The sequence below is a fragment of the Pungitius pungitius genome, chromosome 19 (genome assembly GCF_949316345.1).
Source record: "Pungitius pungitius chromosome 19, fPunPun2.1, whole genome shotgun sequence".
NCBI classification, from domain to species: Eukaryota; Metazoa; Chordata; class Actinopteri; order Perciformes; family Gasterosteidae; genus Pungitius; species Pungitius pungitius.
In genome coordinates, this window is record NC_084918.1 from 2942924 (window position 1) to 2969376 (window position 26453).

General features: G+C 48.9%; 3 protein-coding genes across 21 annotated transcripts; 1 reads left to right on the forward strand and 2 right to left on the reverse strand.

Annotated features, from left to right (window-relative positions):
* Window positions 1–437: 437 nt before the first annotated feature.
* LOC119198391 (F-box/LRR-repeat protein 7-like) lies at window positions 438–15211 on the reverse strand. Its single transcript, XM_037455502.2, has 4 exons — window positions 13767–15211; window positions 10962–11051; window positions 2405–3010; window positions 438–1758 (listed from the first exon to the last, which is right to left on the reverse strand). The coding sequence occupies exons 1-4, from the start codon at window positions 13801–13803 to the stop codon at window positions 1022–1024; spliced, it is 1470 nt and encodes a 489-aa protein (XP_037311399.2). The 5' UTR covers window positions 13804–15211; the 3' UTR covers window positions 438–1021.
* Window positions 15212–15675: 464 nt separating this feature from the next.
* Window positions 15676–21174, reverse strand: zgc:111976 (mediator of RNA polymerase II transcription subunit 1-like). 19 transcript variants are annotated; one of them, XM_062559211.1, is made up of 18 exons: window positions 20247–20379; window positions 20130–20164; window positions 19934–20019; window positions 18905–18980; window positions 18774–18828; window positions 18548–18674; window positions 18432–18460; window positions 18294–18365; window positions 18138–18212; window positions 17994–18070; window positions 17854–17916; window positions 17642–17762; window positions 17416–17540; window positions 17094–17197; window positions 16756–16954; window positions 16548–16646; window positions 16153–16255; window positions 15676–15975 (listed from the first exon to the last, which is right to left on the reverse strand). In XM_062559211.1, exons 3-18 carry the CDS (start codon window positions 20015–20017, stop codon window positions 15765–15767), a joined length of 1620 nt encoding a protein of 539 aa, XP_062415195.1. In that variant the 5' UTR covers window positions 20018–20019; window positions 20130–20164; window positions 20247–20379; the 3' UTR covers window positions 15676–15764. The 19 variants fall into 19 exon arrangements, with proteins under 19 accessions (XP_062415195.1, XP_062415194.1, XP_062415188.1 ...); XM_062559210.1 differs by having other exon boundaries at window positions 16756–16978; window positions 17642–17777; XM_062559204.1 differs by lacking the exon at window positions 20247–20379 and adding an exon at window positions 20823–21173 and having other exon boundaries at window positions 16756–16978; window positions 17642–17777; window positions 18138–18365.
* On the forward strand, window positions 20382–25885 carry ralaa (v-ral simian leukemia viral oncogene homolog Aa (ras related)). The gene is made up of 5 exons (XM_037455503.2): window positions 20382–20580; window positions 22180–22395; window positions 22493–22701; window positions 22861–23035; window positions 23150–25885. The coding sequence occupies exons 2-5, from the start codon at window positions 22282–22284 to the stop codon at window positions 23270–23272; spliced, it is 621 nt and encodes a 206-aa protein (XP_037311400.2). The 5' UTR covers window positions 20382–20580; window positions 22180–22281; the 3' UTR covers window positions 23273–25885.
* Window positions 25886–26453: the final 568 nt, after the last annotated feature.

Below are 26453 nucleotides of genomic sequence, written 5' to 3' on the forward strand. Positions count from 1 at the left end.
AAGATTTGATCAAATTTAAGTGAAAACATTTCAGATATCAACATTTCATACCTTAAAATGAGGTACTGCATAACCTTGAGGCCTTCAAAAAGTTCACCAAAAATTAACCAATGTTGCATAGTTGGCGCTATAAATCCACTCGAACAATTCTCACAAGACTTAAGATTGACTAATTGAGTTTGACACCTCTGTGCCAGAGGTTTAACCATCGTACCCAGAGGCCCCTCCTGAAGTCACGCTGTATCCTACTTACACCTGAAGATACACAGTGTGCAGGGTTTCAGTGTAAATATGCTGCTTCTTGCAGTTGACTCCTTAAATCATCCATATATGGTGTTACTGGAGAGTCTTTAGTTACTTTAATGACTCACAAATGTGCAGGATATGATCCGATAAGACTGCAACCCCGGGATTTGAGTAAAGCGCTCGAGGAGGCGGATTTTGAAGAAGTTTATTGGCACAGTTATAGCAGCAACGTGTTCTTTGTTCATTTGTCTCAAAAAACGGATTGTTTATATCTGGCTTTGAAAGAAGAAAATGTCCAGCTTATAGTTTGAATTTACAGCAAATGAAAAGATGACGCTTTGAGCTCAGTTTTAAGTGATCGTCGGCACAAATGCATAAAGTGCACGTGCAACATAAACAGAGTGAAACCGAGAATGAGTTCTGTTTCGTAGCTACATTCTTAGTGGTTTAGTCTGAAGATACTCGCCATTTATAAATAGATGCAGTATAATTATGGTTATGTTTCAGGGCTGTAAGGTGTTGACATGAAATATATAACAATGCCGCTACGTGCAGGCACATCTGCACCCGGCGCTCCGTGTCGTGGTCGCGTTGTGACATCGTGAAGGGGGAAGACGTTGTACGCTGAAATACTGTACTCCTCCGCCTTTTTACAGATAAATACGTTAAATACAGTCTAGGGAAGTGTCTGCAGCGCCTTCGACCCGCCGGACTCTGCCGACTCCATAGCGGGAGTATCAGAACATCCACTTGTCAGAGGACCCGGCCCGGCCCCTCAGTAGAAAGCCGGGTTCGTGTGCTCGATGACGCAGCGCCGGCAGTGGCGTCTCACGAAGCGCAGGGCCTCCGGCGACACCTCGCAGTCCTGCACGTTGAGCAGCTGCAGCTCGCAGCAGTTGGCCGCCAGGGCCTTGAGGCCCCTGCCCGTCACGCTCTCGCACGCCCTGAGGCTCACCCGCCTCAGGCCCTGGCAGTACATGGCCAGCTGCTCCAGGCCGCCGTCCGACACCAGCGGGCACTTGCCCACGTCCAGGGACTTGAGCCGCGGGCAGCTCCTGGCCAGGTGGCTCAGGCCGTGGTCCGTGAGCCCCTCGCAGCCCCTGGCGTTCAGGTAGCGCAGCCTCGGGCAGTAGCGCGCCACGTAGCGGACGCCCACGTCGGTGATGCGCGCGCAGTGGGCCACGCTCAGGTAGCGCAGGCAGCCCTCCAGGCGGGCGACCTCCCGCAGGCCGAAGTCCCCCACCAGGCGGCAGTCGCTGAGGCTGAGCTCCCGGATGGAGGGGCAGTGGAGGGACAGGTGGCGCAGGGCCTCGTCCGTCAGCCTGGTGCAGCGCCGCAGGTACAGGTGCGTCAGGCGGGGGCAGTGGGAGGCGATAGTCCGCAAGCCCTCGTCCTCGAGGGAAAAACAGTCGGTCATGTCCAGGTAGTGGATGGAGATCTGCTGGCCGTGGAGGGGGGAGAGCTGCAGCGAGGCCTCCTGGGTGAGGCTGATGCACGTGACCTTGGAGCAGCCTGGAGGAGGAAGCGCAGGTGGTCAAGAGAGTCGTTTGGCCCCTTTGTTTGACGAGATCATTCAAGGTGTCTCGCATTACGAGGGGGAAGATTTTGAAATCCCTATAACACAATTTATTGGTCAAGCCGTATTCTGAGTCGCCACCCGAGGGCGCCACAGTAAAACCGGCTGAGTCTGCAGCAAGAAGCACGAAACTGTGCAAACAACTCCAAGGAAAACCCAAAGGGTGACATAAGACAACCTAAGGCTAATGTTTCCACCAGTTGAAATAATAGACTTAATTTCCTTTTTTTTTCTCTGCCACTTTAAATAAAAACCACAAGTAGGCTATTTTTACAACAAAGGTAACGGCCACCAGATTCATGGAGTCAATGTCATTTGTGTCGCTTAATGAAAGCAGCAGACCGCTCTCCTCCCTCACGGCGAGGTGAGGTTCTGCTTTCAGCTAAAGAAAGCCTTTCTTCTCACAGCTTAAGGTTGGCTTAAAAAGTTTGCTCCTCTAATGGTTTCACCAGCTCCCGTCGAAAAAAAACAAACGAGAGGGACTCGGGAGGGGGATTGATTTTGTGCGCATGTGCACGCAGAGAGACCCTTACCCTGCCATTACTGCAAGGTCATAGAAAGCACATTTCTTCTGCTTCTTACCTGAGAGGTTCAGGTGCTCCAGGCTCGGGCAGCGGGACACCACCTCGAACACGGCCTCGTTGGAGACGTTGTAACAGCCGGCGACCTCCAGGCGGCGCAGCTCCGGGCAGCAGTGGGCCACCACGTGCAGCCCCCGGTCGGTGAGCCTCTTGCACCCGTTCGCCACCACCGTCTCCAAGGTCAGACACACGTTGGGCGTGTCCTGGCACAGCCGGTGGGTCAGCACCCGGATGGCCCGGTCGGCGTGGAGCAGCTCTCCGGTCAGCCGCACGGTGCCCCACAGCCTCGGGTCCCACGCCAGGTTGTACCAGCGGCGGCACACGCGCGCGCAGCGGCACAGCTGATTGGTGGGCAGGCGGGAGAAGATCTGCAGCAGGGCGTGGTCGGGCAGCAGGTCCACGGGGGCGTGGTGGTGGTGGCTCTTGGAGTGGCGCGAGCGGGCGTGGGTGCCGGGCTGCGAGTGGACCACGGCCACGGTCTCGGCGCGGGCCGAGGAGGAGGAGGAGGAGTTGGTGTCATGGCCGTTACTGGAGAGGGAGGAGGACTTGGAGGGCAGGATGAGGCCGGGGCTCGGGGTGCTCAGAGTCCGGGTGCTGGAGTCCAAGCCTGAATAATGAGAACACAAGATGGGGGAGAAATGAGAAGGAGACCAATAAAAGTTTGTTTGGGTTTAAACTAGCTGAGAAAAGTGCATCACAATGGTGCCACACATCCACACCAGCTATTATCATCAAGGGGGAGCAGGAGTTTCCACAGATCTCCACATCACGTTTGGAAAAAGATGAGTCAGAGGGGCCTCTCCATCGGGTGAACTCTGTGGCTTCAAAGGGCCCAGCTGAGGAGGTTCAGTGCTGGGGGGGGGGGGGGGGGGGCGGGGCGACACTGTGCGGTTATCCCTTATGTAAACACGGAGGCCCTCCCCGGCAGATGTGCGCTCCGACCACGCAGCTGCGGTGATTGGGGAGGGGGGGTGGGGCTGGATCCCGTCACGGTGGCGTGGTGAGGCGTCGGGACCGCGCACCCGGAAAGGAAGGAACCTTTTCAGGAACTCAATAGGTTTAGACACATTTCTTTAGTTTATTTTCTTTAGTTGCACTTGAAATGGTACCTGCTTATAAACACAGGTCTGTGCCCTCTTGGTCGAATGCACCCATTGGTTCCGCATCGCCACGACGACCGGACCGCATCCCGTGTGCAGGGACACAGACAGCTGGGTCAGTGACACACCGTCCTGCAGATCTGTATCCCAGACCTCGGGATACATCTGCCTCCCGCCTCGCCTCTGATGACATCCACAGGCCCGACCCCCCCCCCCGGGAACATGTCCGCCGATTCACGGCTACTTTACAAACTCCTCCCTCGTGGGCCCTAAAGTTTCCCGTTGGGCTGCAGGTTCGAGGAAGGACTGCGAGCGTCCAACATGCATCGCGTGATAAGTAAGACCTGCACTCGGTTTAGGTTTTAATACATCACATTCTTGGGTGGTCTGCAAATGATTAGCTCAACTTTTAATGTCCGGGATGATTTAGTTTACCCTGGCCTGTGTATTTATACCTTAATACAAAAGGATTTAACGGTTTGAGGCCCTTGCAAACACTTCATCTATTTCAAATTTCACACACCTGTCCAAATATGTCATGACAGGGGTTGGTGCAAAGGCTTTTTAATGCTTGTTCAAGTACACTGCGAGAATAGCCAGATTCCTGAGTTAATACCTAGTCATCGACAAATGATCCAACAGGGGCTGGAAACCACACACTGTGCAACACGGAGCTAAATGAAATCTGTGTATTTTGGCCAAAGGATCGCCTGCTGTGACATTATTCCTATTAAATAATAGGAATATTGATGCTATAAGCTCATAAATAAGTGTCAACCCCGGGGCAAAGATCTCCCAGAGTCTCAAACATGCAGGAGGAGATCAGATTGCACCGCTCGAGTCTCGATGAATGCGTGTCTTTGTTGTCCAAACCCCGAGCTAACGCGATGGATTCCGCACGCGGGGGGGGGGGATGAACTCGTCCGCCACTGGGCCGAGGCGAGACCTCCGAAATTGCGTAGTCACATGTGTCCCTGATCAGAAGAGAGCTCTGAGCGGGGAGGAACACAGCGCCATTAATTAGACTGCATCCTCCCATCGGAGTCACGCGTCCACACAGCTGGAGGGAAAGTTAATTGAAGACAGCTTTGCAGATTAGCTTCATTTTAGAGAGAGAGAGAGAGAGAGAGAGCTTTAAGAACACTATTTTGTTTTTTTCTAGTGGGGTAAGGCATCGACTACTCGATACTGCAAAAGATCAAAATATTTTCTCTTCTTTGGTACCTCTTTTTCCCTCCATGTGACGATGTGCTATGCTGCGTTTGCAAGTCAACGGATGTTTTTTGAAGACCTAAATACATAAAAAGCATTTCATCAGGTGCAGAAAGCATTTCCTCAGCCTGAGAAAAATCAAATCCTGCATCCTTTTTTTAAATGAGAAGTGCTGTGGACAGCAGATCTATCGTCCATGACAACCAAGTAAACTCACTTAATAAAGACCAGCTGAAAATTCAAAGCTCCAGAAAAAGTTGCCTTGGGTAATATTTGCTCCAGAGTAACCATGAAAGAAGGAACTTTGGAATCTGTGGAAGTTAACCAGTGGGGTGTCTCGTTTTATATGTGTGTATCACTGCCGCCCTATCATTAACGGAACAGATACCGCGCAGCTGTTAAAATGCTCTTCAGGGGAACCGTGTGGTGGGAGACTCAATTCAGTTGAGGAAATCAGAGGAGAAGCAGTGAAACATCTGGTCTTCGACCTCTACAAAGAACAACGGAACAGTGGTGAAATGAAAGAGAAAGTCATGCATTTTGAATGTTGCGCGTAGCCACAGAGAGGCATACTTGGCTGAAATCACTGCCACTAATATCCAAAAATCTAAGCTGATCCGCAGCAGGATCCCATTAACATCACCTCACTTCTGAGACACATCTGGATCGGGCTTTGATACCAGAAGTTCAATGTAAATGAATGGAAGTGATCACTGAAAGGACAACGTGCTCGCGTGAGGAGGAGGATGATGATGCTGCTGCAGCTGCGTGTTGGAAGTGATGTCGTTTTAATGACATAAACCCCGACGAATTTCTTCTTCTTCTTCTTTTTTTAAACCAACACACAAAAACAGATTCAAGGGCCTCTGAAAGAAAAACCCGGGGCGAAGAGGAAAAGAGAAGATAAATTGGCAAAAGAGTCTGCAGACTTCAGCAGAGACGGAGACAAGTGCAGAGAGGCCGGGTCACTGCAGAGCCGGGTCATGAACCGGCGCGGCTGGGGGGGGGGGGTCCTTTTTCTGCATCTCGCGCCCTGCTGAGGCCCCCGTCTGCAGCTCGCTGGATTATCGCCGCCGCATCTGGCAGGACAGACCGATCCATTACCTCAATGCCATTAGCCCTGTGACCATGTTGCCCCCCCCCCCCGCCGCGTGGTGCACGTGAGAATTCAAGAGAGGCTCGACAGTCACATCGCATTCGATTCGACGGTTCGAGGGTAAATGAAAAAGGCTCCGCTAATAAAAAAAGGCAACCAGGAGGATGGATTTGCTCTAAACTGTTGGTTTGGTCGAAGAAAAAAAAAAAAAAAAAGAGAAGGGCAGACTGCGAGAGAACTCCGTGGGATCAGAAGCATCTGGGTCTGTCTTGGGTTTTATTGAATACATGGAAGTTGATATTACCGCACCGTGTCGGCGGGGGCCGGGCCTATCAGCAAAAGCCTTCACTACAGGAAGGTGTGACGTCACCGGGGCGACCGGAGAGACAATGGGGGCCTTCTGGTTCCTTTACAATGTGCTCACTTGGACAGGAAACGGACTCCTCGGCTTCGCACAACCCCCCCCCCCCCCATAACTCCACCGCTTTCTGGACTGCGGCTACTCTCACACTCACTCAGTCTCTGGATTCAGTTTTTTTTATTATTTTTTTTAAAGGAGCCAGGAACCATTACGCTCTTTTCCCCCCCCCCCGACAACGCGACTGATTTCTGTCAGTTCGAAAAGACGCAAACGGCCTCGTCACTCTATGAATCCTCTGCAGGGGGACGACAGCGGATGCCTCAAAAGAGGCGCGATCCACTTGATGTAAAAAAATTAATTAAAAAAAAAAAAAAAGCGAGCATCTGTGTGAATAAAGTTGGCACTTCAGACTCTAAAAGCCAAACCTTTGAAATCCACTCAAAGAGGACTTTTTTTTTCCAATGAAGTGCTTTTCTGTACAGTTTATCCTCTTTGGCCTCTGTGTGTGTGTGTGTGTGTGTTAAACGACTCAGGAGGGTAACGTTGGCTATGCGCGGCAAACAGCAAGAAGAAGGAGAAGAAGAAGAAGAAGGAGAAGAAGGAGAAGAAGAAGAAGTGCTCGTCAGACAGCGATGGAAAAGCCAGCGCCGGGCCGGAGCGGTTGCTTTGGTTGTGATGAGGAGAAAATGCAATGATCTCATGTGGTTGAAGCGACAGAACCAAGGGAAGAGCTGGATGGTTCTGGTCAAAGCTCTTGCTGAGAAAACGGTCCAATTCAACTCCGAAGCGGTTCCTTTAGAAGGGTAAAAAAAACAACTCAAGAATAAGCATGTCGGTCATTGTGAAGATGTACATTCAATGTGTAATATGTTTGTTTGTAAGATACAACTTTGCCTGCAGAGTAGATGCCTTCTTTAACCAAATATAATGTTAATTCAAGATTCAAATATTTCTAACACCAATGGTTCTGGTCCTTGAGAACCATGTGGCGTCCCTCCAAACTCCCGTCAAAACGCGCCCGCTGTAGTACAACTGAGGAAAGACGACGTGACCCTGCTGAGGAGAATGGACGCCTCTCCTCCCCGAGACCCGAGGAGACCGGAGCGGTAACCGGAGAGGAGTCCTGCCTCTCCTTCCCCTCCTCCATCCCCTCCTCTGCTCTGAATCTGGAGGGGGGGGGGGGGGGAAGCATTGGCATTCTCCGTCCCGCTGCGTTCTCTCTTTACGAAGGCAATCTCCGATGAGGAGCATGAGGGACACTATTATTGGTCTCATTACTATTACTATCGGCCTGTTTAAGAAGCCTCAACTGCAGGCTGCTGCTTTGTGTCCCTGGGGGAGGAGGATTGTAGAAAAAGGGACTTTTTGCTCCCCCAGTACGGCCTGCGAGCATTAAAAAGGAGAACTCTCGCCGCCAGTGCTTCCTCTAACCCTCCGTGAAGCACCGGCGCCCAAAACGTTTCCCTCCTGAAGAAACCGATGCTCCTTCACGCAGGTCCAGCGGGACGAGGGTTTGCCCCCCCCAGAGAGAGGTCGGGCCAACTAGACCTTCTGCAGTAATGAAAGATTGTTAAAATGACGCAGCGGCTCAAACCCCCCCCCCCCCACCAGCCTCTTCCATTCTTGGCCCGGCAAAAAAAAAAAATCAACAGTGAAACACGATACAACGGGCTTGAGTAAACACCAGCAGATGGGGGTCGGGCTGCCGGGGCAGATGACGCGTGAGGGATCTGCGACGCCCTTCGGGAGAAGGCGAAGGTATTAACGCGTTGGACGTGGAGGTTGAGACGAATCAGCTGACCCCGAAAACCACCGAAACGGGCGCGCGTGTCATTATGTTGAGAGTTTGCGGTTGCATCATAACCCGAGGCCCAATGCAAAAAGGCTTTTTATTAGTCACTGTGATTTTAAAACATCTCAGTGGGTGTTGTGAGATTTGCGTTTGCAAAATTCCAGTGAGGAATTTTTTTTAACCGGTAACGTGAACATCAACCAAGGACGTCTTAAATGGACTTTCTCTCATTAACTGCATCTGCAGGGCTGTTCTGCTGTGGAAGAAGTTCACAGTCAGCTTTTCCCCCGTCACTCTTATCACTGTTGCTGTGGTCCTTGGCCCGACCCAAAGGAAGTCGGCATGTTCATTGTTCCCTCTGCCCCCCCCCCACCCCCCCCACGCCTGTTCCTCAGCTACCTTCCCGGTGCCATTACGGACGGGACGAAGGCGCTGACCCGACCCTGACGGCTGATACGGGACGAGGAGGAAGACGGCCGAATGTCTTCTGAGGCACATCCCTACGGAGTCGAGCCGCAAGGACAAAGCCCCCCGGAGGGCCCCAGACGGGGTCCCAAGCGCGACCCCCCCCCCCCCCCCCCTCACCCGCTGGGAGATCCTCAGTTTCATCCCAGCAGGAAGGATTTACTGTGCCTTTCAGTCTGCGGGTCAGGCTGCCACAAGCCTGTCTACATGATAAATGAAAAACAAGGGGGGTGGGGGGGGGGCACTCTGCCAGATGATGGGTTGGTTTTCAGGAGCAGAACGAGTGAAACTTCCAACTGTTGATTTTGGAGGGGGGGGGGGGGGGGGTGTTACAGAAAATGGCCGTCTCCATCTTCACGCTGGACGGTGGTTCAATAGTTGGTGGAGTTTAATTCCAGGGCTTCGAGATGATTATCGCATCTCTCGGTCTCCTCTGGTGACAGAAATCTTTTATTTTTAGAGGAATTAAACATTTCTCGTCTCCAGCGGCTTTGGTTTGAGTCCAACGCACACGGCTTTGAGGGAAGATTATGTGTCTCTCAACAGAGGAAATTACTTTCTCTTACAAAAAAAAAAAAAAGTGGAATCCATGAACATTCACTCTTTCTCAATTCAATAATAGCTGTGTTTTGTTTTTTTATTGCAGCCTTTAACAACCACGGTGGCGTTGAGCAAAAAGTTAAATAGCGTCTTTAAGGGGAAATTGTACAGTTCAGTTATCCAAAAACATTATTTCAACTGCAGTTAAAATTTTAAAAAAACATGGAGAAAATATATTAAAGTATACTTTAATATATTTTAATTTATTTACACCAGAATGGCTACCGTAACTTAAATGAATAATGCTGACACTGCAATGTCCGTGAAGCAGATCTGTGCCATTCCAACGATACAGAACACAGCGGGGAATTCTTTTCTCCCCTTTTCTGACCCCCGAAAAGTGTCGTTTTTACGCCTGAGAGACTCAAAAGGAGGCTAATCGTGAAGCAGGTACGACAGCTCGTTACCGGCCTTCCTTCCTTCCTTCCTTCCTTCCTTCCTTCCTTCTTGCGCGCTTCGCTTTACACAAAACAGGCGTCCGATAGCGACCAACGGACCAATTAGCTGCCAGCGGCGGGGCCTGCTGGACGCGGCGTGAGGCCTCGTACCAGGACTCAGCGTGCGGTGGAAACGGCCCAGACTGCTTCCTGATTAGTTCGGTGGACCCTGCAGGACGAGGCGGACCCGGGACCCTGCAATCCGCCACGGTGAGTGTGTGGACGTGGTGTGTGTGTGTGTGTGTGTGTGTGTGTGTGTGTCTTTTTAAGCAGGGGGGGAAGGGGGGGGATTCGACTGTGGTTCCACGGTGGTTCCAGAACATGTAATTACTCCTTACTCCCACTTAGCGTGGAGGAAAAGGAAGGAAAAAAAAAAAAAGACACACACGAATATGATCGGAAAGCCGCTGGTCACGGTCTTCACTCCGTATTTCTATCTGCAAAGTAGTTCTCCGAGCACACGCGTTTAAAACAATTGTCAATTTCACCCCCCCGCCCCCCCCCAGCTTCTCAACGCAGAGATCCAAGTGAGTCAGCACTTCCAGGGAAATCAAATGAGTCGCCTCCCTGGTGCTGATGCGCAGGCGCAGGACGGCGACCTCGTGCTTCCGCGAGGTCGCCGTTAATCTGTGAATTAACCGGCGCCGCGACGTGATGAGGTCGCGCGCCCCCCCCCCCCCCCCCCCCACCCCCCCGCCGCGCCAAGGAACAAAAGAGAAATCTTCGGCCCGGGTGACTGTTCCGGAACGCGGGCCGACGCCACAAGGACGCCACGTTCAACACACTCTCCCTACAAGCGGTGACCTTCTGCGATGAGCAGATGAAGAGACGGATGGTTTGCTCACGATCGGGTGGAGACCAAAAAGGGGACAAAAATGGGGTTGAGTTTGGGATAAACAAAATGTCTAAAAGAGGATTGCATACGTGTTTGCGTTTGTCAGCTAATGTGTTGGTGTATTTATAGATTGTATGGTGTTAGTGACGCTTTTACAGATTTATGTTTGTCTCAAACCAATATCAAGACTGAGTCTGAGTCAAGCTTCGACTGAACTTAATTTCCGTCTGTTCTTTAGATGAAATCTTACATTTCTGCTCCTGCTGTTCCAGCAGCTGAAAGCTGCGAGGAGGCGAGAAGCTCGGGGTGAAGCTCTTCTCCCACGTTTCACTCCACCACACCTTCCCCACCACTGCCCCCTCCCTCCCTGGCAACGCTTTGAGCCCGATACGGCCACAGTTTAGATAAGCATTCTTCCACAGTGAGAAGCCAGGCGTGGGGTTTTTTTTTTCTTCTTTCTTCTGCTCAAACAAAAGCCTGAGAAATGCCTTTGGCTTCTGATGGGAGCCGTGAGTTTGTTTTCAGTTTATACCGGGAACACGCAGGTTTCTCTCCAAAAATAGGCAGCCCAGAAAGTGGATGAGGAGCACAGAGAGGGGAGGGAGGAGGAGGAGGAGGAGGAGGAGGGGGAGTTTGGTTAATGAGCACCAGATGCCTTACCTTCGGTGGTAGTCGCATTCTTTGGAGCTTTGGTTGGTGTGTGATCTGTGCTCGAACTTATGTCAGAAGAGATGCTTGAGCTCCCTTTACCTGCCGGGGAGAAAAACACAACTGCTGGGACACGGTGTAGCAACTCGGAGATGACAAACTGCAGCTATAGGGTTTATCGGGGGGGGGGGTTTCACACAGCCTTTGATCCCTTCGGGTTGAGAGAAAACTCTTTTTATGGTTAATTCCTGTTGGTCAGAGACAAGGTGTCTCGTGATGGATGTAATGCGGTGGAGGATGAATGACGTTTTCGGGGCTTTTATGCTCTTGCACTTTTGGATGAATGGCTGGGCTTGGCACGTGCACAAAGTCGTCGCTGGTTAGTTTGAGTGAGGGTCCGTTGTTTTTTTTGTTTTTTGATGGTTGGCCTGAGGAATGACTTCTCCATAAACCCGCCCCCCCCCCCCCCCAAAAAAAAAAACTCCAGCGAGGCTTCGGCAGCAGACCCGGGGGCCTCACCTCTCCCGCAGGGTGGAAGGCCGCCTGGGAACCGACACCCCGCTGCTGGAGACCTAGTCGGGACCTCTGGGCCCGCCAGAGCAAAGGGAGGGCGGGGACCAGGACTGAGCGGGTAGGGGGGGGGGGGGGGGGGGAGGCGGACTCTACCGCTTTACTCCAAGAAAAGTTCTTCTAGTTCTACTACTTTACTCTACCAGACACCCTGTTGTGTTGTTACTACACTTGCTGCGTTTCAAGGGAGCTATTCTCTGACTGTGCGCCCGTGGCGCCGCAAGCCAATCGTGGGGCCCCCCGGGGGCCGAGTTTACGGCGCTTCGTTCCTCCGTCACATCATGAATGCAGCCCTGTGGCTTTTTTCCCCTTGAGGCCGAGTGCCGCGCCTCTCGCCCCGGCGCCCCGCGCCTCTCGCCCCCGGCGCAAGGGGGGGGGGGGGGGGGGGGGATTCTCAATCAGTCACACCCGCGTGCGCGTCACGTGCACACCTCCCGAAATAAGGCCCGCGTGTATATATATATATATATATATATATAAAGCCCTGTGCATGGATGCAATAAAATAAATGCAAACGTCGACTCCACATTCAGCCTTCAGATCTCCAACTCCTATCTATGGTGGGGCATTTTCGGGGCTCGGTCCAATTTTTTGGGGGGATAGCAGAGCCCGAGGGGCACATGGCTGGAAGCACCGGAGACCGTCCAGCTGGTCACGGGCTCCTCTCCCTGCGCACGTGAGGATCCTCCCGCCATGCGCTTACATAACGCCTCGGCGGAGGGCTGCTTCCGCGTAGCCGTGGCCGGTGTGTAACCAGATGTGCAGTCGCACTTGGGAGCACAAGTGGAGGGCTCTGCACTGGTGACCAAGGCCCCCCCCCTGGACACGGCAAAAAAGGGCGCTTTTGTGGGGGGGACACGCGAGGAACATCCAGCAGATGCCTCCACTAGAGGCTCCACTGGGGTTCAGAGTGTAACGCTGGTGCACAAAGTAGTGTCTACGGAGAGGAATAAAAAGGAAGAATCAGTTGGCATGTTGCTGATTGAGCTGGAGGAGGATCCACACATGTGCTCGGATCGGGTCACATGGCCTGGCCGGACCCCCCCCCCCCTCGGTGGAGCCGGTCCCTTTGTTATGTTTAACGTCACGGCTTCCAATCTGTTCGGTGCAGTTATTGACTCAGGAAGAGAGCTCACTGGAATGTTATTTATACAAACAGCTCTGCTCTGGAGACCAAAATAACGTGGCCGAGTCAGAATAAGTTTGTTTTTTTCTGATTAAGTAATGTTGATTAGATGAAAAAGTCAGCTGGGGAGAGAGGAGGCAGAATAATAGAGAGTAATATGGAAGGAGGTCTAACTATGCATGAATAGCAGGGAAGGTGAGTCTGTCCTGCTGAGCTCATCAATAGGTTGATGTTTTTTACCATTTCATTGGTGAGAGTCGGTTGATATGGCTTTTGGTAGTAAAACATAATGAAATGTTACATTAAATAAGACGCTACATGTACTCAGCACAAGAAAGCATGCAAGGAGGATATTTTTCTTCCCTCTTCTGCATGTTTTCGTCGACATATGGATAATATGGCAGGGGCCAACATGCACAACATGGCTGCCAAATCAAGTAACAGATGGGTTTTTAAGAGATTCGAAATGAAAAATCGGTGGGATTGGCTCTTAATCAAGATAAGACTGACTAAGTGCCAACAGGCCCAAACACTGGTGTCCTTTGACCCGCCTCCACTAAACCTGCAGACAACCACTCTTTAAGAGGTCCATAAATTAATGCATGGTGTCATCTGAAGATCTGGCTGCCAAGTCGGCTCCTTTTGACTGATTATGTGGGATGATATTTCATAAACATTTCATTACGTTTGCTGGTAAATGGCATGCCTCTGTCTTAAGTTTCATTAAAGCACATACTATACAAGTTACAGTAGCAGATAGTGGGGTTTTTTGTATAAACTCCAAATGGTATACTGTACTAAATGTTTAAAATACGACCAACAGATGTCACTCTGAATAAACGATGAATACCAACAGGGCGTTGATAATGATGATAATTTATAAGATAAGTCCAAAAATGCCACATCAGCACCCATCCTCGCAATGTGCAGATATTTGAAAGTTGTTTAGGGGTTTTCAGCTCACGGAAACAAACACTGTGCTCCCCATGTTCTAGTTGATGAGAGAGAGAAGCTGTTGCAGATCGTCGGGTACTTTGCTGCGTCTGGCTTGATCCACAAAGAAGCGGACCTTCGATGTGGCACTGAAACGCGGCGTTTAAAGCGGCGACGGGAGCACTTACCCTCGCTTCCGTACTGTTTTCCATTGTTCGCACCCATTTTAGAGAATACATAATCTACGCGCAACTCTCGGTGAATCCAACGCGGTTAAATTCCAGAGAAGAAACCAGCGCCTCCATGAAGAGACGAGACGAGACGCGGGGCCCGTTAGCTCCAAATAGTCAATCCAGATGTGGAGCACAGGACGCCTCGGCATTACGCAAACCCAGAGTCCAGACTGGAGCTTCCAGCGGCGCAGACTTCCTATATCCGAACATCCACGGACAAAGAGCGCGGAGGGCTACGCGCACGCACGCACGCACTCACGCGCGCGCAAACGCACGCTCACGCACACACACACAAATCCCTTCTCGAGGAGTTGGGAGAGCAAAGTTTTTTTGTGAAGTGGCCCAAATGGCAAGCAGCTGTTTATCAGGCTGAGCGCAGCTCTCCTCCTCGGGATCTGGACTTAAAGAGACCGCAGACCGGAGAGGGACATGTGGACTTTTAGAGAAACGGAACACACATTTATTTCACTTCATTTAGAGTCACCGATGTATGCGCCGGAGTAAATACTTTAGGGAAGTCCAAAGTCGTTGAAGTGAGTAGAAGAAGCCTATAAAGTAGCAGAAAAAATGGAAATACTCACGCAAAGGAACCTTAATAGTCTCTTTCCACCCTCGGAATGACACGATCACAGTTCATAACTTACACAATGGGAGCAGTCAGTGTACCATTTAACTTCTTTTCGCCTCATGTACGCAATTAACATTTAAGTGTCACAGGTGTGACTTTTAAGATTTCCAGCCAATCAGAGTGAAGGACACATAATTGTTGGAATGCATTGATGCATTCCAACAATAAAAGCCTCAATGATTATCTCTACCTCAACCATAGGTACACAATTGCTTTCAAATACTAGTGTACTAAACCTTATATTACTACAGAAAATGTATTTTTTAATTCTCAGCTTTTTCTATTTCTATTCTTTCAGCAATGTTTAGAAGTAGCCTCTCCCATTTGTTTCTTTTTTGCAATTCTTTAAAGTTCATTTCAGCTTTTCTCATGTCTGTATTTTCAGCCTATTTTAAATTTATTTCAGCTTCTCCTATTTCTATTCTTTCAGCAATTTTTAGAATTTCAGCTTTTTTCCATTTCTGTATTTTAAACAATGTTTTGAAATTAATTTCAGCTTTTTGCATTCCAACGCATTTTCAGCGGGAAATTCATTTTCTAGTCTCCAAATATTTTGAGGATATAGGCCCGCTGACAGAGGAGAATGGTCGAACCACATATTTGGGAATGTGTCTATGAATAGCAGTCCTACAGGTCATTGGATATGTAGAAGTTAAGCTCCAGGACAAAACCAGTTGTCTGCTGTAGACAGGTGACTTAATATTGTGGTTCATGTTGACATTCCTTTCTAAATGCACACAGCCGACAGCTCTGGCGAGGACAACGTGGTATTTTGATATATACTTACCGATTAGTGTGTTCAAGTGCACAGAAGTTGCACGTCACTCGCTGCTTGGCCACAAACGCGCCAAGTTTAAATTCAACGTCGGAATATTCCCGAATGGAGAACTGCATGGAGTGAGAAAAGGCTTCAGAAATTGAAGGTGAAGAGGTCGTAGGGCAAGTTTTAAGCGTCTCTCTGATTTAAGCTCAAGGAAGCCACAGACCCAAGAAGTCATTTGACGAACATCTGTGCACAACAGCACTTCATGGTGCCGTTTACTCCTAAACCTAAAAAAAATGTAAAAAGGAGGGAACATTTTATCACAATAGCAGCCGAAGCCACTTCCCATTTCAACCTGTTGATCTACTTGCCTCCAACTACACGTTTGATTTGCTCACATGACAGAGGTCAAAACCTCAAACTTTCACAGGAAGCCTTCTTCATAAAAAACAAAAAGCAACTGCTGCAGCAACTTGGTCTTTGCCAAAACATTTATTCATTGGAGAAAACATCCGCGTGAGCGAACGGGTACGAGTCGCCAGCGTTTGTTTCAGAAAGGAGCTCAGAATTCGGCTGCGGCGCAGCCTTCCTCCGGCCCCGTTGCACTCTGGGAGTGTGCGGCCAGGGCGCCGTTGGGGTCGGTCACGGCGGCGGCGCTCGAGTGGTCATTGTCGGCCTCGGCGGTGGGCGGGCGCCCCGGAGAGAGCGGAGCAGAGGAGAACTCCTCCAGCTTTCCGTGCAACGTCTTCAAGGTCACGGGAACGGACATGAACCTGAAAACGGGGTTAGGGAGAGACCAGGAAGGCGAAGATCACCGGAACGGAACCGCTGAACTTGTGTTTTAAGTCGCACAAATCAGAAAGATCGCAATTAGATTCCCCCCCAGTGATGAAGGCTGGAATCATCTTTATCATCTAGGAGTAAAAAAGGACCAAATAGAAGTGATTTACCTCCTCATGACGCAGGAAAGGTATTCATCTAAAGAGGGATCCACGATTCCGGAGCCGAACAAAGTGCAGGTAATCTGGTTGGAATCACGTACGTTCACCAGCACTGAGGGGAGGAAAAAGAGAAGAGCCTCTTAATGCAAAAAACACTGAAGGCCAAAAGCACACACACACACACACACACACACACACACACACACACACACACACACACACACACACACACACACACACACACACACACACACACACACACACACACACACACACACACACACACACACACACACACACACACACACACACACACACACACACACACACACACACACACACACACACACACACATCGCAAAACATAAAAAAAGGGTATTTGATGGAGATTGTGAAGCGCTCACAGACGGCGAGCGAGTCGGCGTCGGGTCGCTGGAAGGTCACAGAAAAGCTGGTCTCAGACTCCGGGAGGACTTCCAAGTGCAGGCCACAAAACGAACCTGCTGGCGGAAGGAATCCCGTCAACAAACCGCCACGTTGCGTTGCGTTCCCCCAACGGTACGGGGCTTCACGACCTCCCTAAAAATAAAAATAAAAAAGACGCGTCCCTACCTGCTGCGTCCCCCGGGGGCCCCATGCAGCTCCTCAGCAGCGCGTTGATGGCGCTCCGGTGCCGGAGCAGCTGCAGCAGCGCCGGCACGTGGGCCGGGTGGGTGAAAGGGACGCTGTGCACCGCCGCCGCCCTCTGGGCAGGCTCCTCCCACGCCGCCGCCAGGAGGACGTAGCGCTGCGCCGCGCCGCCGGGGAGAGGCTGCACAGAGACGCCATCGATTCCCTTTCAAAGTCACGCAGGACGGCAAGAAGCTTGGATCATTCAGCTCGCTCTCTCACACACACACACACACACACACACATTTCTTATTGGGAAGAGCGTTGATCAACATACGTACCACGGTGTAAATGGTATCCTGCTCATCCACTGAACCCAGCGAACGCCCTGTCAGAAGCTTGGGTAAGGGTGCCCACTGCAGGTCAACATCGGGTATGGGAACATCTAAGAAACATCACAGTGGGGGAACGAAAGCACGTCAGAGGGGGACGATCCTTGTGGGACGTTCTTTCAAATAATAAGAAACTTAGTACAACTTTAAAAGAGAAGTTAAAAGGGCTTTACACGCTGAAACAAAGATGTAAACATTTGACTTCTGTGGAATGAAAGCGGGTTGAAAAAAATTTTTTTTAAAAAAGCTTGTTTAAATGTAACGCGCTGACCTGTGATCTGTCTGAGCCCGTTGACAAAAGACAACGTCATGGGTACCGCCGGCTGCAGTTTGAGGAGAAAGCAGGCGGGCAGCGTCTCGTGTGGCGCCTCGGCAAACGACAGGAACACAGGATGACTGAGGGCGCGACACAAGTTCGCCACGTCAGCGCCGCCCGACGCTCACATTCACCGCGGGGTGTCGAGGCAAGAAAAAAAAAAAAAACGGCAACACGTCACCCCTGGGGATCCAGCTGTGGAGGCTGTGGGAGCAGCGACGCCATCTGGAGCCTGTGAGCCGCATCGCTGACACCGACGGTCACCCGGGCGGCCTGGACCAGCGTCTCCGCGGCGGCCGTTTCTTCAAAGAGAAGAGCTTTGAACAAGTGTTGAGGCCTTTCGAAAGATGCACTTGAATACAAGAAGGCGGCCTCTCGCGTTCAAACGCTTACGTCGATCTGAGGCCTTCGTGCCATCGGTCGGGGCGGTGTGGAACTGGATGGTCATGGGGCAATCTAAAGCGAAATGAGAAATATCTACTGAGCAAAGCGGCGCGTTCATTTCACGCCGTCGTCTCCTCTTGTTCATGTACCTTCTTGTCCAGCTATCAGACACCCGCTTCTGCCGTGGTTAATCATGTCCACTCGGGGGTCTGAGTCCTTTGGCACGCTGGGAAAGAATCAAATATCTGCATAAATAAATTACACTAAGTAAGATTTGTTTTTACATCCCTCACCTTGGCAGTTGGGATATTTGCTGCAGGTCTCTCCAGAGCCATTGCATGGACGAAAACAATTTCAAACGAGTTTCACTGAAACATAAAAGAATAAAACACAAAGAGTTAAATGACTGCATGGTACAGATAATTATAACGGTTAAAGAGCCGGTATACTCGTCTCCTGGGATGTTGTACTGCGTGAAGAGGCCCGCCAGCTTCACAGAGAACTCGTCAAAATCTTTTGACCTGCACCAACAACAAAAACGTGTAAAACAATGCATCATTATGTGATTATCATCATCATCATCTTACCTCAGCAGCTGGAGAAAGGACTCGCTGGGCTGCAAGACAATTTCATCTGGTCATTATCACTCGGCGTAAAGCGAGAGCGGGGGGGGGGGGGGGGGGGGGTCCACTAGTCCACTTACAACGGGGGATTTTCCGTGAGGGGCCACCTTCACCTCCTCCACCCCACCGTAGGGCAGCAACACCACCTCCAGGTAGAACAGCTCTGCCGTCAGGTAGCAGGTGGCCTCGGTAAGGTGGAAGCCCATTCTAAAGAGGGGGGGTGAGGGGAGGGGGGGGGGGGGGCAGAGAGGGAGGAGATGTGTGCCAAAGATTTAAATAGTCAAATATCTCAAGTTTAAAGTCTACCCTTGCTGTTTGGCAATCATCTCCAGACGGGACCTCATGGTTCTCATAGAGGACACTGAAACAAACAGAGAGCAACTTGCTCACACGTTGAGCTGAAAACACAGAGAGCGGCGGGTGTGCCCTTTGTTTACCATTAAACACTTCCTGGAGCCGTTCCAGGGAGCTGACCAGCGGCTTACAGGGTTGGGATTTGTCCTTGGGTTTGTCCTGCGGGGACACAAAGGGACGACACAAAACAACAATGGACCGGTTGTGTAGCAAAGTCATCTTTGTGTAACGGGCCCATCCCCGTGACACCCTTTGGGTGCTCTGCACTCAGGGATCCACGTTGTTGTTTTAAAAAAAAAAACCTGCAGAACTATTTAAATACATCACCAGTGCTTTTGGGGTTTTGTTTTTTCTTGACGTGGTCCTATAAAAGTTCTATTCCGCATCACTGCTGGCAGGAAGCTGCATGACTAACCCCAGATGCCTTATCCCCCCCCCCTTGGACCACACATCACTTCAGACCACCAACTAATCACGGACTCTTTGCGGGACCCCGGAGACTGACCACTGCCAAGCTCCACTTTGCATTAATCCCAAAGTATTATCCATCCCACCGCCCCAGCCATGACAAATCTAAAGAAAACAAACGCACCCTCTCAAAGCCCAAAGCACACGTCTTGTTTTCCCAGTGCTAAATCCACATTGCAGCCTTTTTTTTGTCAGGCGGAAGAAGAAAAAAAAGACACTGGACTCTGCGAAGCATCGCGTGAGACTCTTAAAGCCACGATCGTATCCATCTGCAAGTGGAGCATCTTTCGGAGAACAAATGTTGATTGAGTGTCAAATGTATTAGAAACAAAGCCATGACCAGAAGCCAAATCTAATAAAAAACAACAACTTTGTGTTGTTGCAAAAGGGCTCTCTACTCAAACTATATGCCATGTGGTCCATGTGAACCCAAGTCAGTGTCCATGGTGCACAAACCGACCCAACAACAAAGACGTGGTGTGTTGCCGGTCAGATGAGCTCATTCCCAGTGCATCGCCACACCAGTTCCCCATTTAAAAATCAGCATCATATTAACCAGTAAACTGTGTGAAACAAGCAATAACGGCCCGTCCCGTGCATACAACTCAGAGTAGAAACACGTATGTGGAGTTGGTTGGTTTCACCATGCATCTTCGGACGAGTTGAAAGGTTTCATGCCAGGTTTTCTCTGCAAATTTCAAGTGCAGTTTGGAGATTTTGGACTCCATGACTAGAGCAGCATACGAAGGGAGACACAACGGCAGTCGTTATATCCACACACACCATTTTAAAGTAGTTTACAGTTGGATATCGACCGATAAAACGTTAAATCAGCATTACCTTCCTCCTGCTGCTGATTGGACAACAGTCTCCACCTGTACAAACGGGCCAACATTTATGCGGATCATCCGATCAATCAATCAATCAATCAATCAATCACATGTTCAATAAACTGACCTCAATCTGAGCTTAATGTTTTACAACGATCCAAACTCGTGTTGCTTGGGAGATGCTTCTATGAGTGACATATCCATTCGCACACGCACAAACACGCACGCGCGCACGCACAAAGAGGTGAAGCCGAGTGTCGTCTGGTTCTCTCGGGCGGGCGGGCGTTGTCAGACGGAGCCGAGGAGCCGCAGGACGCGCAGTCACACCGCGGCGGAGTCTCTGGAGCGGAGCTAGCCATGAGCTAACGCAGCAGCTAGCCCCAGTCTTCTCACACCGCGGCGGCTAAAACCGACGTTAAGTTCCTCCGCGTAGCGACGAACAGAGGGGTCTGTTTGCCGGGGTAGGTGATGTCAATGGCGGCAATGCTGCCGTTGCAAGTCATTGTTACGTTTGTTGTCTATTTTTTAAGTGTTTTTGTACATTTCTAGCGCGGCATGATTTAGTTGGGATTACCTGCTCGTTGTCGGTTGCTAGCATTCTTTTTTTTTTTGTGGCTCTCGAGGATCGACCGAACAGCTGTTGCCGGGTAACCGATTTTAAAGCATGTGTGGGTGTTTTTTTGTGTGTTATCTGGGCCTCTACCTTCACGTTGCACTCCCTCACGTCCTAAATAACGTTGCGGTGACGTTGACGTGCGTGAGTCGGTTAGTTAGCTCGTTAGCCACATCGTAGTCAACCTGCTAGCTAACTGTTGGTTTCACCTGCTGTTTGACATAGAGCACCAGCTAACATGCTATTAAGTTGGCATGATGGAAAGAATACTGCGTGTTGTTATTCGTGATTTATGTTGTAACGACAAGGTGAAATTGGTTACTGCGGTCAGGTAAACGCACAGGTGATTTTACGGAGTTGTTGACGTGCTTGTGATTCTAACTGCAGCTAATGAGCCAATTTCATGAGCGGCTTGGAATTAGTCACGTGGTTATAATGACAGACTTTAAATGGTAAACATGGTTGATATGGATCCAGGGATATATATATATATATATATATATATATATATATATATATATATATACCAAGAGTTAACTTTCATGTATTGCCTTTTATATGGTTAAAGTAATTTCATCCTGCACTGCACCTGCGTATTATTGACTTTTAGTGCATTCACCCTCGATTTGTTAATTTGTATAATGACCTGCTGGCCGCGCTCCCATCTCCATCCCTGATCCCCAAGGGGGGGTCTGTGTGGACCTGTGATGGGGAAAGAGCATTAACAATCCCTTCATGGTTTTCCTTTACTCTTCTTGGACTGGAAACTCACTCACTAAGTGTCAGATTTGTATGCAGTCCTGTTGGAAGTTTGGGTAATACTGCCTTTTGTCATCCAGAACCTGTAAAAAAATCATATTTCTTTGCTGAATAGATTTCAAAGAGACGTTTTAGGTTAATGGAATGTGCCTACTGTATTCAATGGTAGTAACGTCTACCTATCTATATTTCATCACCGCGAGTAGTAGCTTTGCAAACAAGGCGTGGCAGCTTCTTCATTTTCTGATCTTTACATTATCTGAATGACGGTGAATGCACCTCCCTCGCAGATCTATTTTTCTGGGACCCTCCACATAATAACCGCATATTATACTGGGAAACCCTGCCTAATTACCTTTTCTCTTGGAGAGAATAAAGGAACAGTGTGAAGTAAAAAGCTACTTGAAGGGAAATGTAATCATTTTGCAAGAACATAGAAAATATTAAAAAAACTCGTAAAGCAGTTTAAGGTACTAATTCAGTGCTGATGCTACCTATCGCATTTCATCTATCCGCATTCTTAACCAGCAACCGAGCATAATCCTCTGTACTAATGTCACATTTACAGTGTAATGGCACTTTCTCCTGGTTTTAAGAAGCAGTGATGGCTTCGCCTTGTAAATGATGATGATAAATCTCTGGATTTCTTTTCTCATCTACCTTTTTTCTTTTTGGATTTCTTCCCCAGGATTAATAATTCGGCCCCCTTGTTGCAGCTGGACTCTTACAGCCTTCCTCTCTCAGTCCTTCCCTTCACCTTTCACACTCGGACCTCTCGGCACCCACGGCCATGGCAGCTGCTAAGCCGAAAGGGCAGAACTCTCTAGCCCTTCACAAAGTGATCATGGTGGGCAGTGGAGGGGTGGGGAAGTCCGCCCTCACGCTCCAGTTCATGTATGACGAGGTGAGCAACTCACTTACTTCTTGGCACAAAGCGTCACCCAAACGGGACCACAGTTGTTGACGTGAATATATTTTATTTCCTTTCCCGCCCTTTGCAGTTTGTTGAAGACTATGAGCCCACCAAAGCCGACAGCTACAGGAAGAAAGTGGTGCTGGACGGAGAAGAGGTGCAGATCGACATCCTCGACACAGCTGGACAAGAGGACTACGCGGCCATCCGAGATAACTACTTCCGCAGCGGCGAGGGTTTCCTCTGCGTGTTCTCCATCACGGAACTGGAGTCGTTCGCAGCGACGGTCGACTTCAGGTAGAAAAACGAGGCGTCGTCAAGAGACGTCCTTTTAGATGTGACCGACTGTGACCTTCCCCCCCCCCCTGCTCAAATGCAAAAGAGACCTTTTTATTTATTTTCCCCATTTCAGCCACATCACCAGATGTCACGTTTTCTGATTCACCCTCTTTGCAGAGAGCAGATTCTGCGGGTGAAGGAGGATGAGAACGTGCCCTTTCTCTTGGTCGGGAACAAGTCTGATTTGGACGACCGGAGGCAGGTCAGCGCCGACGAGGCGAAGGCCCGCGCCGAGCAGTGGGGCGTGTGCTACGTGGAGACCTCCGCTAAAACCCGGGCCAATGTGGACAAGGTACGTAGGGACTAGCGGGCGTTTACGTCGTTGACTTTGGTCCAAACAAAGAGGCGTGAACTCCTCCTTTTTTTGTCTTTTTTTTTTTTTTTTATTATTAATTTTTTTAAACAGGTGTTCTTTGACCTGATGAGAGAGATCCGGGCGAGGAAAATGGAGGACAGCAAAGAGAAGAACGGCAAGAAGAAAAGTAAAAGTTTGGCCAAGAGAATTCGAGAGAGATGCTGTATTTTATAGTGGTCAAAGAGGGCAGGAAGGCTGCTTATGTACAAATACATTTCTCAGACTTTTGCATTTATTTTGTGCCCATACCTGACCATGACTTTCTGACCGCGTGTCGGGGAGTAGTAAGGTGGCACCGCACTCACCATTTATAGCTCTTAACTCTGCTGACACTTGATGTGTCTTCCTTCTTTTACTCCGACCACATTACAAAGTGTAATGTTTGATTTAGGTCCTAAGCCCCAAACCTTTCATTGTAAAGTATGATGTGTATAATATATATATTCAGACAAAATGTGCAGAAGAAACGAATGTGAATGCGTCAGAGCCACGCTTTGGACGGGATAGTGGGGGGAGAAGATGTACGTGAACAGACTCGGTGTCGCGTCAACCTCGGAATTCATCAAGTGCCACAACGAGCGAATCTAAAGAAGCGTTTCAATTGAAAGACCAAGAGCCCAAATGTAATGCCGATCCCCACTTACCGTTTTACAACTCAATTCTTCCACGTGGTACGGTTATGAAGTCAAACCCTTTCTTCCGTTTGAAGCTAGCAGCACACCGGCGGTTCCGTTTTCTTCCCCTTGGCATCGCGCCGTTGAATCCTCTCAAATGCACAAAACATTGATCGTTTCCCCCCCGACGTCTGTGACTGTTTGCTTTTAGTAACATTTCAAATGTTTTACCTCATTTCGCCAACCACTGTCTTTGCCTCTTTTTTGCCTCTTTTGATGAATCCCTGGTGCTCCCGATAAAAGGCGATTCCAATAACACTACGCCCCCCCCCCTCCCCCCCTGCTGTTTGTAAACCCCTCGAGTTAATCGGGGAAAGTCGTGTGAAGATTTATTGTTCCAATTTAGCTTTTCCTGGCTACACTTCCACGTAGTTCCTCTTTTTTTCTTCTTATTTTAGCCTAAATGTATTCCCTAATAAGGAATGAATAAATAGATTGATGAATTCGAAGGCATACCATGTTGAAAATGAATGCAGGCTCGATCGAAGTAAAGTGGTGCCTGTCCAAAAAGTTGCTCCCATACACCAAAGAAGTATGCTAGCTAGAACAGACGAGTGCCCACTTATTACTGCGAGTGAACGACACCTTGCTCCAGAGAGGAAGAGGTGCCACACGATGAAGAGGAAACACTGCACAGAGTGGAGGAACTTTAATTCTGAGCGGCCTGGGAATGAAATGCAAGGCTGCGAGGTGGTTTAGTCATTCCTGCACAGTGCATCACTGTTGCCTCTCTGTCCATTGTGAATGTGACACCCCCCCCCCCCCCCTGCTCTCTCCCCCTTCTGCCCCCATCCTGTTTGCCTGTAATCTTAGCCTGCCAGTGATGTGCAGCCTGCTCATTTCCTCATGCCCCTTGTGTTGTCATTTTACAGGCAAATGAGGATTAAAGCAGTGGGGGAGGGGGGAGGAACAGCTAAATTGCTTAGACCAAAACCCACTGTGAAGTCCCGCCCCCCCCCCCCCCCTCCCCACTCTCTTAGTTTCCCTTTTATGACTGAGCCAATTTATGTCTTTTAGCCTATTTAAAATAACTTATTTTTATTATCAAAGTGTGACCACTATCCAGGGGTTGTTGCCACGGTGTCCACGGCAACGGCTCACCATTTACATGAAAGGATTTCCTCACCCAATAGGAAGCGCAACACTGGAGTCTATGCAAAAATGTGTATCATTGTAATAGCAAAGAGAGAATAAGAAAGTTGGAGACTATTCAAACCAGTGTCAGCAAGAGACTAGAAGCATTTAAACGGGAATGCCGATTAGAGATCTGACCCCAGCGCATATGCTTTTATATTTGAAAACACTGAACATTGTCTCATTATTATTATTATTATTATTCTGAGTTAATACAATAACACTTATTAACTCCTGGCTTTGATTACAGGCTTTGTTTGTCATACAGTTCATTGTTTTTATTTATTCAAGATAAAAAATGCAAAAGATTGTCCGTGGTATTTCATGTTAACTGAAAAGCACAGAGAGAGAGAGAGAGAGATTTAATGATATGTGACTGAAAATCCCAAATGTTGAGAAGTTTTGGCGTCAGAGTGTTTAGAAAGTAGTTTTAGGTAATCTGTTTTAAGGGCTAACCTCCAGTACACCGCACCGGGATGGAGACGCACCTGAAAGTTGAAGTGACAGGCGCAGAGTGAGCGAACCGCCGTTCTATTGACTGCTGTGTGTCTTCATCGCTGGGGAGAAGCCATCACCATAGTGCTTGTTTGCTCTCAACATATGCATATAAAACTCTTGTTTCGGTGCTTTTACGGTTCTTGATGTTAATATGGCCGAACGGTTTTCCTTGGGATTTAATTGGGGATTCTAGAACAGATATTTGTGTGAACGCCATGATGAAGCTGCACTTCGGGGTGTTAACATATTTTGTTTTGCCTTTTATGTAAGTACCCTTGAAAATAAAGAGTAAATATCAGTGCATTTGATTGGGTGGTTGTATGTATGCCATTAATTCAATATCTCCTTCGTGTTCACTACATTTGAACTCAACTACTGGTGTAGGCTGTTCGTGAAGGCAAGAGGTGAAGCTTACATTTCAGTTGTTTTTGTCTGTTAGTGAGGTACTTTGAAATGGCAAATAAAGTGGACGTTAATGACATTTTTCAAATGCATTATTCAGATGTTCTTTGTGTGAAGATTTGTGTTGCTCTTCTTTGTATTTCTGTGATCATACTGCAGAACCAGGCCTTTTTCTATCAATCAGGTCAAGCCCAATCTTAAGATTTATATCGCATTAAACTTTAATGTACATTTACATGCACTCGGACAGCTTGGCCGCATTTCTGTGTTTAGACAGACACAAACGTATAGTAGTTGGTTTAGTCCTGTTTCATAACAGTTGTACTAATGTAAACTACTGCCACATATTTAAATCAAGTTGGTATAAAATTGGTACCATGGCCACATTAAATATAAAAATATGGTCCATATAATGTGGAAATCTTTTACAGTTCCTGAGTGAGTACTTTATATATCGTTTTGTATTTTTTTCGGAAATAGTAATACTTTCAATGACTGCATCTCAATGCCACTTTCATGTCAGACAATAATATAGTAGCAGCAGCACATCATTCGGTTATATTCTCAGAATTTATATTCAACATTTATCAGTTAATATTATTTCCCTAAATAAACGTCTAACCGCAAGATTTACAAAGATCACGTAT